The 12,655-nt window shown below is 46.9% G+C and overlaps 1 protein-coding gene across 3 annotated transcripts; it reads left to right on the forward strand.

Moving 5' to 3' along the window:
- Window positions 1–257: 257 nt before the first annotated feature.
- Window positions 258–12,123, forward strand: LOC135366637 (retinol dehydrogenase 12-like). 3 transcript variants are annotated; one of them, XM_064599429.1, is made up of 7 exons: window positions 258–466; window positions 2,381–2,606; window positions 2,886–3,122; window positions 4,730–4,837; window positions 7,223–7,420; window positions 9,378–9,487; window positions 11,862–12,123. In XM_064599429.1, the coding sequence occupies exons 2-7, from the start codon at window positions 2,456–2,458 to the stop codon at window positions 12,078–12,080; spliced, it is 1,023 nt and encodes a 340-aa protein (XP_064455499.1). In that variant the 5' UTR covers window positions 258–466; window positions 2,381–2,455; the 3' UTR covers window positions 12,081–12,123. The 3 variants fall into 3 exon arrangements, with proteins under 3 accessions (XP_064455499.1, XP_064455498.1, XP_064455500.1); XM_064599428.1 differs by lacking the exon at window positions 258–466 and adding an exon at window positions 1,607–1,710; XM_064599430.1 differs by lacking the exon at window positions 258–466 and adding an exon at window positions 1,607–1,710 and having other exon boundaries at window positions 4,745–4,837.
- The last annotated feature ends 532 nt before the right edge of the window (window positions 12,124–12,655 follow it).

The raw sequence follows: 12,655 nt of genomic DNA on the forward strand, positions 1-12,655 counted from the left end.
AGAATACCATGCACAGTGTCCCCCTCATCTGCAATTTGCACGCAAATATCTTTGACGTGTGTGATAGTGTTTCAAGGTACGAGTCACGCATATAATACATGTACGGCGAAAAACACACACGCCGCAAAGATGGGTCCGCTAGTCACTGGAGCGTTCCATCCGCCACCTTGAAGGTACCGGGCCGTGACTGCTAACAATGCATACAAGGCCGTCTGAGTTCTAGGCATGCTTTATGAGGTAGATTCGTCACATCCCGACGGAGCGCGTGTCACCCGAAGGCCGAAGATGTCCGTTTTCTCAGCGACGATGTTTATAAAAGGAAGTCTTTAAAAAAAAAAAAACGACGCAGTGGGGTGAGGGTCTTAATTGAAGAGGAAATACGCCGGAGGAAAGTTGACTACCATCACATGCTGAATTGACGGTTTCCTGATGCGGTTGTACAGCTGCGAGGAGACACTCTATCCAGGTGAGCGATTTTCTATGAGAGCAGACATACCGATCGGGAATGAAGTAAAGAACGAAATTGGGCAGTACTTTGGCCGGCACAAGAGGGCGCTCGATACCGATTTTTGACAAATCAGAAAAGGCAGCTATATGTTACCCTGTGAACCGGTTGGATCCCGGCGTGTTGTGTGGTGAAGTTCTGTTTGTTATTTGTGTTCTTTTCGATCCAGAGTTAGCGCCGCGAAGCAGCTGTAGCTATGATCAGCAGGTCTGTGTTTGGAACGTACCGATATCGTTCTCTTTCCCGATAATTCCAAAATGGGAGGCTCTTAGCCAACCAGCATTCAGAGTGATATCATTCCGCGTCCTGATTTGTTGAAAATGGTAAAGTAGGCACATAGCTTAGACACATTGTGCCATGTCCAAGATAGGCGTTTTCCTCCTGTTTCAACACGGTGGAAGCCAACAATACTGCACAGAGTGATGCCGTTGTCTTTCCTGGCTCCGGAACGTACGCCTTTTTGTCACAATTAACAGAACTTAACAGGTGTCACAAAATCGGGTACGCAAATCAGGGGGAGACAACGACGTCAACCGGGATTATGCTTGGCTGCTGGCTACGAGAGTGCTGTGCCACGAAGTTCTATTTTAATATTTTTTTTTATTCCGTGCTAGCGCTGCGAAGTAACTGTGGCTACGAGCGGCGTACAGATGAGGACAGATGGAGAGAGGACAGCTGGAAGGAGTGGGGGGACAGGGGGGGTTAGTACGCGTCCTGGACCGACTTCAGGGGGATCTGCGCCGACATTCGTCCGGGAATCTTCGGAAAACACAGGGAAAGCCTCAGGCAGCACAGCTGGTGATAGGGTTCGAACCCACCACCTCCCAGTCTTCAGCAAGACCTTGGTTACCACCAACAAGCGGGACGCCTTAACCCACCCGGCCGTAAAATTCCGCGAATAAACCGTGCACCTAATTACGCGTAAGAAAAAGAGGAATGGGGAAATGTCTCCAGGAAAAGAAGCCAGGTAAACCACCTGACTTATAATAAACTCCTTCCTTCTAATAAGCTTGACTGGGCGATTGTGCAAAATCACGAAGTAACTGGCGCTAAGTTGAATGGCGTAGTTCTTGGCGTCGTGCCAAATGCCTGCCGCGGGCCTCACGGCCAGTGAGACGTAGTGTGCGGCGCGTGATAGACATCCGCTTGGCATAGTCGAGGAGGCGCGTGGACTGCGCCTATATTCGCCATGAAGATTCCAACAGGTACGCTCTCCTCTGTATAGTACCACAGTTCCATTCGAACACATTCGAAGCAGAAACGATCGTGGCCGCTAGACGCCGAAATATTGGTACACACACGTACGCGCAAACGGATTTATGCATGAGTGAGGCCTTCGATTGAAATACAACAACAGCACCGTACGGCAACTTCTCCGGAGCACTGTTTCTTCCTGGTACTTTCCTGTACAGTGTAGGCGACGGTGCCTTCTTCCACATCGTGTGACAACCTACTCGAACTGTTTCGTTGTGTTCGCCGTGTATGGATCCTTCGACTACTTCTAGCACGCTGTCATTTCTATAAGGACCAGCGGCTTGACCGCGTGGACATAGTACGCTCTCGTTGGGGCTCTCTCCATGGTTACGCTGAGCATTGGGAGGTGATGGGTAAACCAGGGAAAACCTCAGACAGCACATGCGGTAAGATGATTCGAATCCATGACTTCCGAACGTTCAGCGTGGCCTTGGAGCCACCACAGAAAACAGGGACAGAGGACAGGAGTGCGAGTGTGTCCTGTCTTCAATGTGCGTTTGAGGTCAGCTGTCAATGGATCGACATTACCCATTCACCCGTATATGCTGTTATCATATTATCCACATAAGGATAGAGTCTGAGAGATTGTGACAAGCATGCTTTCCATTTTTTGCGCCACAGTGCTGAAGAGGCCAACCTCGCCTTAATCACCTCCACGTCTTGAACACAAGATACGGCCACACACCTCTGTACGTTATGTTATCGCTATTCGTGTTCGTCTACTTGGCATGGACCGTATTGCTGGTGGGGTCTGCCATATGGCTTTTCAAGAGGGTCGCCCATAAGAGCTGCACGTCACGCAAGACGATGGTTGGGAAGACAGTGATCATCACCGGAGGAAATGCAGGTGAGGAATTGCTCGCTTCTACATTCTATGCCGAAAAAAGTAATTCAAATTTCAACGACGTTTCGACGCTGGTTTGCTTGTCAGTACGAAAGAAAAATAGGGCGCTGTACCATGATTTGCTGAGGACGCGGGGCGTGCGCATTTAGGTAAATGTACCACAGCACGGTCTTCGCAAGTAGATGTGGCCTAACATAAAAATAAAGGAAGAAAACAATATAGCGTGACTACAAACAAATGGGTGTTGGCGTTCTCTTAGGATAGTCCATTGCACTGATGCAGGCATCGGCAAAGAAACGGCCATCGAACTGGCGTCCCGCGGTGCCAGAGTGATATTAGCGTGTCGAAGTCGATCACGGGGTCAGGAAGCCAGGGACGAAATCAAGCGGCTCACGGGCGGTGACGTCGTCCTCAAGTCCTTGGACCTATGCAGCCTGGCCTCCGTCAGAGCTTTCGCCGAGGACGTCTTAGCGACAGAGTCGAGGCTCGATGTCCTCATCAACAATGCTGGAATTGGAAGTAAGTGTATAGCCCTTTTTTATATATTATTTTCTGCCTCGTAGATTCGTCCGTGTCTGTGGCATGGGACAGTTCTAAACTGCGATGCTATGTACTATGAGCAATGCTACGTGCTTTAAAATGTCTCTCATGTCGCTGCTTATTAATAGTGTGAGGGAGCACTGCTAGTAAAACACGGAAGTGTTTAATTAATTAATTGGGAGTAGATTTACACGTAAGGTAAGTCTGCCTAGTATTCCTGTGGCGACACGCTGCACGCGTCGCAGGGTACACTGTAAACTGAAAAACACCCTTATGGGTGTAAATCGCTTGTCCTATAATTGACTCCTCTTTTTACACCGTATGGTCTGGAACACCCTTTTGTATCCCGTGTAAAACGCCCTTTGAAAGGGTGCTTTTCCTTGAAAATGCCGTGTTTTGCACCCTTTATACACCTTTTTAGGAGGGTGTTTAACGATCTTACACCCTCCTAAAAGGGTGTTTAAAGGGTGCAAAAGAGGGCATTTTCAAAGAAAAGCGCCCTTTCCAGGGGTGATTAACACGGAATACACCCTCTAAAAAGGGTGTTCCAGGCCATGTACGATATAAAAAGAGGTGTCAGTTATAGGACAAGCCATTTATACCCATAAGGGTGTTTTCCAGTTTACAGTGTAGGGACTGTAAAATGAACGGTGAACCTATAGAAACTGTGCGCTTTTCTTATCTTATCTTATCTTTCTGAAAGCTTGTAACTTGGACGCTTCAGATACGTAACAGCTCTGCTGTACATTGAGCATTTCTTTAGCAATTTAATTTGAAAGATGGCTGCGCCAAGCAAAATTTGCATGCTCCAAGACGCGGAAATCCTGAAGCTGGTCACCACCACGACAAATACCGGCATGTGGTCCACATCCTCTCCCATGCACATTTTCCTTCCCGCATTTAAACGCGTACCCACTTGTGTCACCAAAGCTTGCCGCTGCTGCCTGCCGGGCCGGCGATCCGCACAACCAGCTAATACCTGCTACCTGCTACCTGCTATCTTACAAGCACTTCATGTGTTCTTGGTTTTGTTAATGGAGACACTCTTCATTTAGCTTTCCCTATATACACACGATTTAGAGACGTATACAGTATAAATTCAATCAATAGTGTGTAGCAGTGGGACGTCCGATCGACGAACATCATGTGGTTCATAATTATAATTGCATAATTAATATACATAATGAATTAAACATCCTATCATTAGTGCTTTCAGGTCTTGAATGCATATACACTGTTCAAGTGAGTACTAATAGACCTCTCCTTGTTTGTAAACAAATGACGTTATAGTGTTCGACAGCGCCACCAATTTGGTAGAGTTGAACTATACGCTCGAAGCTAATGGTGAACAAGGTCGCGCCCGAAAGTCACGGTCTTGAGTGGATTACGATGGCCCCTGGCGACCTTCGGTCCTACTCTTCTTTCAATAGGAGGCAGCGAACAAGTGCCCATTGGTGGAACCCAGCCTTCCCCTTCAGATTTGTTTCGGTTTCAGTCTGTCTACCAGCGTCATGATGACGTTTCTCGGGTAGAGGTCTATTGAACATAACCATATAGCGCATACCAACTTAAATTTGGCCCTGCGGGCTTTGCTGTTGCAGGTCAAGCCAAGATCGTCACCACTGTCGATGGATTTGAAGAAACTTTCCAAGCCAATTACTTGGGGCACTTTTTATTAACAAACCTACTCTTAGGTAAGAACGTGAGCCATCCAAAGAAATCCTTTTTTTTGTAACAGAGCGCCGCCAAGGGTTTTTTTCGTGTCATTGCGATACATGTAGAGCACCGCTGCGCTTACTTAGTTTGTGTTTGTGTAGTTTCTTCGCTGAAGTCACCCCTCTATAAAGGACACTAGCATTGAACAGGCAAGACAGCCGCCATGATATTAGGTCCAACAAAGTTTGATTTCGGTTTTGTCGTTCGCTGCCTTGTACCGCTTAGAAGGCTATATTAGCGTTGAAAACGTCGAAATTACTGAGATAGGCACAAATAATATTCGCACGGTGTAAGAACTCAGAAACGTCGAATGAACGGTGAATACGACGAGGGTGAAGGTTCTGGACAGTTAGTACCTGAGGACAAATCTGCAAACGACTGTACCGCTTCCCGGCTACTGACGTCATGAGGACAAACCCAATATGGATCTGTCTGTTGAGACAGTGGAAAGGAACCTTGGCCTACGGACAGATAAATATACGTGACGCAGAGTGTGACTTTCCTTGTGTAAAATGACGTTCGTTCCCTACGCCGAGTTCTTTACAATACCTTTTAAACAATAGCTACATTATAATTGTACTTTGGTGCTGGCGCAAGGTCATTCGAGTCATGCCGCAGTATATGTGACACGCTAGCGAAGTGATGTTTCTCCTGTACCACGGTCACCTACTAGAAAAAGGTGTCGCTATAGTTTACGTGAAAAGACAACCATTCGTTCATAGCGCTTCGCGACGATGTTTGTTTTGATATATATATATATATATATGTTTTTTTTTTTTCGGAACAACACGCAAAGCTTGATAGTTTTGAATTCTGCAAGACAAGATGACGTCCCCACGAGCTCTGACGTCTGTCTCCTAGGAGTAGCCAACGTCACCTAGATCAGAAGGGTCATTAAATAAGCTACGCTTCAGAGTATCGACACTGATTGAGTCAAAAGGGCGAGTTGGAGCCGCCATGTTGTTTCCGTTTGACCTCCAGCCCCAACTCTGCTTCAGCAGTAGAAATGAGTAGAAGAGTACGAAGTGACAACAATGATGAAAGAAGACAACACTTCGAAGGGCGCTCCATGGATGGCGCTGGAGGTCAAACAAAAACAAGATGGCGGCTCCAACTCGCCCTTTTCCCTCATTGTCAATACTCTGAAGCGTAGCTTATTTAGTGACTCTAGGCCTGCTCTAGTGCGCTCACTCGTGGTGGCGGCGATTGTGCTTCTGAAAGGGCTTACCGTTGTCGGCCTCACAGAGATGGACAACGTCACGATTAGCACTTTGGGGGGGGGGGGGGCGATCGCCCCCCCAAAACGTCAGTTTATACATTGAATTTCCTCCTCCCCCACTACGCGCTCCGACAAAGACACCGCCCCCCACCTCCTCTAACCGGGGGTCTAGATCCGCCCCTAGTCCTAGGCCGACTTTTAAGGGAACTGTGCCGACATACGTATGTCTGACAGCGTCTGAGGAAAACCCAAGAAAAACCCCAGACAGCATAGCCGGCACCGGGATTCGAACCCGGGTACCTCCCAGTCTCGACGTGACATGGCCAACACGTTAACCCCGAGCTGGTTCGCATGTAGACAATTGAACAACACGTTCGCACGTAGACAACAATTGAAAGTCAGCCAGTCGCAGCAGCCGGCCAATCTCAAACTCAGCCAATCACCTAAAACGATTTTGAAACACGGGCTTTCTGTGGCTGATGGAGGCTCGTCTTCTAAAGCTACATCCGCTGAAAGACGGCCGTGAATGGCGGACTCTTTTTTGTTACGTCACGTCGCTCAGGCGATCAGGCGTTGTCTCTAGGTGGTGTATGAATAGCGCGCACACATTCCGCTCTCCACCCAACGTTGGAAGGCAGACAGCAATAGTGGTGAGACGACAGAAATCGGTTTTGGAGGACCTGCCAGACACACGTGGCACATTCCGCAACCGGTTGACGCCATATTTCTCAAAACTGGGAATCAATTCTGTCAATACTTCCGCACTCTTAAAAATGAACTTCACCACATAGCACGTTCCTAGCCAACCATCATCCCGAATGACAACGTTCTCGCCCCTGATTTGTTGAAAACGGGAGGAGGAGCAAATTTTGTGCCGTGCATAGTGGCCACAAAATAGGCTCCTCCTCCTGTTTTCAACAAATCAGGGGCGAGAGCGTTGTCACTCGGGATGATGGTTGGCTAGGAACGTGCTATGTGGTGAAGTTCATTTCTAAGAGTGCGCTGCACGATAGGAAAACAATATGTTGGAAGAATACAAGGAGACACGTGGATTCCCATCAGTCAATCCAATGACATAAACTCGGCATGATTTTGAAGATATTAGGTCCCGTACAGTGGTCCCTGTTTCGTTTGAATTCCGCAGACATGCTGAAGAAGTCCGCCCCCAGCAGAATCATCTTCGTGAGTTCCATAATGCACTACCTGGGCTCCAATCGGCGCATACTGAGCGGTTACTCGGACGTCAAGTGTGGCCACGTCTTCGGATCTTTCCTCTACGGCGACACAAAGCTTGCTGCTATACAATTCGCCAAGGAACTTTCTCAAAGGCTCAAAGGCACAGGTCGGTGGAACTCCTGTATTAAACCCCCCAATGTAACTCCTGATTATACGCCTGTCTTTTTTCTTTCTTTTTTTTTTCGTTGTGGCTAGTTAATTCGGTAAGGCTAATTAGCTGACTTATAAGATATTGTTTTACGTGCGGAGCTGCCGATTGGGAAGTGTGTCTCGAGAAGTGTTCGACCGGGACGTTTTCTGCAGGGTACGATTTGTTTATTCTCGGTAAAAAAAGAAAAAGAAGTAAGCCCGCCAAATAAATATACAGTCAACCCTCGATTTATGAACACCCTCGGTTCCCCGAAAAATCGTTCATAAATCGAGGGATTCATAAATCGAAAATTCCGTTAAGTGAGTACTATCGAGCAAATGGAACAGTATTTCCGAGTTGGTATTGTGTTTATAATGCAATATATTGTGTAATTTTGCTTTCGACCATGCCTTCTGCTGTATCAATCTCACAAAGCTCAGATGTTAGCGCATTCACACTCTGCTTATTATGCAATACTAAATAGTTTAATTTTGCTTTGGACCATGCCTTCCGCTGTGTCAATCTTGGAAAGAGCACACTCGCACTCAACTGGTTTCGGATTTCCTCTGGGGTTTTTAACCTACGTTTATTAATCTCAGGGTGACAGCGGACACCTTATTCATGAATTCAGGTCAGGAACACTTCTGCAAGAACCTTTTCAGTGACTTTCATCTTTCAACCCGTTTGTTGTTCGGATTTCGAAGGGTTAAGAACCGAGGGTGCAATACCTGGAAAACGTTTTGTCTGTTCAGGCGTCATTCATAAGACCACGAATAATCCCTTTGAAAGTTTTTGTTGGCCTCGGAACGACCCGTTCATAAATTGACGGCAAAAACGCTGGGCAACTCCTAGTTGGTTCCCAGAAACTCCATTCATTATTCGAATATCGAGGTTCATAAAACGAGGGAAAAAATGCATGTAAAAAGTTTGGTTCCTCGTGCTAGTGTTCATAAAACCAGGGAATTCATAAATCGAAGGTTCATAAATCGAGGGTTGACTGTATAAAAATAATGACAACAAGCGTTACATTCGCAGCACGTAGGTGCGTTGTCACGTGTTCTTTTTCTTTTCTTCGTTTAGGCAAAAGCACACACAAGAAAAAAAAAAAAAAAGTACGAAGAAAGAGACCTTGTTGGAAACGGGAGGAACTCGATATTGTCGGCTGCGAAATCCCGTCAGTGTTAGTTTTGCCTTTCTCGACATAAATAAATTTTCCGACAGCTTCTATAAGCGTATTATTCTGCATAGAGCCAAGACGATGGCTATTATGTGCTGCGCGTCTTATAGTGTCAACTACAAAGAGGATTATCATCAATTCTTACGTTTATTCACACGACGTGTACACGTTGGGCTTACATAGATCTTAATTAATTCGTATACGTCCTTCACTTTCGTTGTTAATACTACGAGAGGTCGTCTACTTGTCATGCATGCACGATGGAGCGGAGCCGTATATATTGCATTGCACTCGTATGACATCAGAAAACTACTTTAAAAAAAGGAAAGAATCGCTTTAAGATCGACATATTTGCTGGCGGATGATTACAAGGGAGCGATGAAGGCGCAAGAGTACGCGAGGGTGCTACAGCGATAATGAATATGCAGTCGGCAGCGCCGTATTTCTTGGCGGATTGCTGTCTTCAAGTGATCCCTGTAGTGACCACGCCAACGGCGAAGTGACATCGCTTCGTTTGACGGCCAAATGCACTATATTTTGTCGCGGATATGAATACACTAAACCTTACAATTCCAGTGAAATTTTGCGATGACGTCACACCGGCTTGCGTCCAATAAAAACGCGGGAATAGCGCCACTGTGGATTTTTAACGAGTGTCGTTGACATCGGGGTTCACGAACGGTTTCTTTGCATCAGACTATTTTGCGACGTGGATTTTGATTGGTTTGTATTTCGCGTCTGCTCTCTCGCAAATAGGTGTCACAGCTAATGTCCTACACCCGGGTTACGTGCAAACAAATATCCTCTTCAAGGGAAGCAACATCGTCAACATGCTGCTCATGTGTGGTTCTTACATCTGGGCTAAGGTAAGAGAAAAAAATCTACGTAGAAGGAATGTACTTCGGCAATTTAACGCAAATTCAACACAACCTCGTGTGTCATACTCAGTCATACATGCAGCCTTTATTCAGTAGCTACCATGATACCATCAGCCAGTAACGTAATGATACGTACTAACCTTCTGTCTGCAATAACTTGCTCGTTCTTGTTTCCTAAGGACAATTTGCATTGTAATGACCCGTTTGTTGAGTCTCATTCATCATTCCCCTTTGCCTTGCTTTCTATGTTTTGAGGATCGTCTGCTCTAGGCAGCCCGAAACAATAGACCTCTACACGAGAAACGTCATCATGACATTGGTAGACAGGCCAAAACCGAAACATATCGGAAGGGGAGGGCTGGGTTCCACGAATGGGCACTTGTTCGCTGCCTCCTATTGAAAAAAAAAAAAGTAGGACCGAAGGTCGCGTCCGTTAAGGGTGAACCGAACCGCATGGCACGAAAAACTGTCCGAAAACTGGCCGAACCGAAATCGGGACCGAACTTTTTTCTGTGCATCACCGCATGCTACCGAAATGCACTCCGAATTTCGGCTGAAGACTTCTGGCCTTGGGGAGCGTCGCCTTTCAACCATCCAGGTCAATGAGATAATCCCTGTATTCATTGGGGTAGAAGTCGCACACACACGGCAACAGTCAACCCCATTGCTATGTCATCGTTGCTATGGTTCTCCTTCCGGCTGGATATCCATTGGTTGCTTCTACTTTTTCGGTTGGCGTCACTTCCCATTTCGGAGGAGAAATCTGGCTTGGCCAGATCGGGCCGAATTCGGCACGGAAATCTGTTCTCCGAAAAAAGTTCGGTCCCGAATTCGGTTCGGAAAGAATTCGGACGCTTTTCGGGCCATGCGGTTCACGCTTTACAGGGACCATCGTAATCCATTCAAGACCGTGGCTTTCGGGCGCGACCTTGTTCGCCCATAGCTTCGAGCGTAATTAAACTCTACCAAGTTGGTGGCGGTGTCGAACACTATGACGTCCTCTGCTTACAAACAGGGGGAGGTCTATTCAAAATATTTTCTTTTTCACGTCGACACCCGTGTGATTGTTCGGGGAGACGTAGCTGCTGCTGTTCTCACCAGCACTGCTCGTGGGAAGCACTCTGACTAATTTAATTTCTTCGCCTGATTACCGTGTCTGGTGCGAGATAATTCGCGCAATTGCATCATCAACGACGGATAATAGAATGGAAGATTGGGTTTTATGAGCGCTGCGAGCAAGCTGATGTAGTGTAACCGGAGGCAACATTTGCTTGAGTCTGATGGGCAAAACAGGGGAAAACACGAAAGGAGCTGTCTAATTAAAATGGTATGTGTCCTAAATGTAGGTTATGGTCTACGAAACCGTTCACCTAAAGCTTAGTCAGTCTTAGTGTAGGATGCCTTTGTTTCAGGTCAGTGGCTAAGGTGCAAAATCTTTGATAAGTATGTCCAAATGTTTCATTCCTTCCTGCGTTCATCCTGCGTGCTTCTACAGTAACACGTCTGCTAACGAGAATATAAGGACTGCAGTCAGTGACAACTTAACTCCTACAATTGGGACCGCCCACTCATCCGTGGAAAGCTCCTGCGATTGGCTGCCAGCCTTTGCACGACGCCCCCGCTTCCCGATGTAGTGCCGGCTCTCTCCCCCCAGTTTCCACTTGGCCACTCCGCACTGCATTCGCGCGGGCGGAACGATTCTTGTGTGGTGGCACGGTCAAGTGTATGACTTATGTTGCCACTGGCTATAACTACAAACCCACGTCCTAAGAGACAAACTACTGCCCTTGATTTTGTACCTAAAAATGCTTTAATGCAATTATACGTATATGGGCTCCAGAAACGGACCACTGAATGGAAGATGAATACCCAGTGTTGCTTGTGCACGGCACATAGGAAAGGGAGAGATGCCGTTTGAGTTTCGCTTCGTAGTAAAAGGGGCACTGAAGGGAAGCATTCCACGCTTGCGAAAAGAAGTTGAGAAGGAAATGATTGTTCGAAATACGAAATACGACAGTTTGTCTGTGAGCAGGGGAGAGGGTGGACCACGTGACCAAGTGTCCGTCCACTCACGAGGGCGCAATAAGACGGTATTCGTAGACCAGCATGGGCATACAGAAAGAAGAAAAAGCACGCGCGCCTCACTTTGAAAGGTTGCCCCCTACTACGCAGGGACTTTGCTACTAGGGAGAGGGACCAATGAGGGCGCTCGGCGGGCAATATGGAAAAGAGGGAAACTGGGGAGCTGCAATAAGCCGAGCGCATTGAGCGGAACGTTCTTTTTCGAAGGGAGAGAAAGGATCGAAAAGAAAAAGCAGCCTTTAATAATCCGTGCCTAAGTCACTCTTACTATCTTATGCAGACTCCATCAGAGGGTGCCCAAACGACACTGCACCTGGCTCTATCAGACGAAGTTGCCAACGTCAGCGGGAAATACTTTTCGGAGTGTAGCCAAGCATGGACGAGTTTCGAGTCATTCGACAGGGAAGCCAGGAAAAAGATATGGGAAATGAGTTGCAGGATGACGAGCCTACCGACCAATCTACATGAAGCCACTTCGTCGTCAGCTACGCCTCGGTGACCAGTGGAAGGGATGCCGAATAAAAAACAATATTTAAAAGATACCGTGCTCAAATATTCACAAATAAAAGGAGAAGCAAGAACCAATAAAAAAAAAAACGGTGCTACATGTGCGTTTTGATGTTGTCGCGTTAACGTCACATTTATAAATTTTCTCACGGTACGAATGTGCAGCCAATACTAGACCGATATATGAGACCAGTATTGCGGATACTGGGCGAATATTGGACCAGTATTGCCGATATTCAGCCAAGATGCTGGGCCAATATGTTGCGCTGCTTGGGAAAGCATTATACCTCACATGCATCTCTGACGGTGTGGGTCACCGCAAACTAGTAAGCGCTTCACTACTTCACCATCATAGCATTCGTACCACACTAGCTAAAACAGTGGGAAGGAGATCCAAATAGAAAATCCCTCCACTGACCTCCACGAGTCGCTTCTCCACGCGCTCAAGCTCTGACGTACTTATCAACCATCACAACCAGATAGTAATTTGCCGCGTCATGACCACGATCAAGAGAGACACGAGGAGACACCGCGGAAGGAAAAATCCTTTATCAGATAACGCAAGAG

Source organism: Ornithodoros turicata, chromosome 8 (genome assembly GCF_037126465.1).
Source record: "Ornithodoros turicata isolate Travis chromosome 8, ASM3712646v1, whole genome shotgun sequence".
NCBI classification, from domain to species: Eukaryota; Metazoa; Arthropoda; class Arachnida; order Ixodida; family Argasidae; genus Ornithodoros; species Ornithodoros turicata.

Bases quoted from the DNA above. Each gene is read 5' to 3' on its own strand.
- LOC135366637 (XM_064599429.1), top strand. From the start codon at position 2,456: ATGTTATCGCTATTCGTGTTCGTCTACTTGGCATGGACCGTATTGCTG. The intron at 2,607-2,885 runs GTGAGGAATTGC...GCACTGATGCAG, and splicing joins CATCACCGGAGGAAATGCAG to GCATCGGCAAAGAAACGGCC. The intron at 9,488-11,861 runs GTAAGAGAAAAA...TATCTTATGCAG, and splicing joins GTTCTTACATCTGGGCTAAG to ACTCCATCAGAGGGTGCCCA.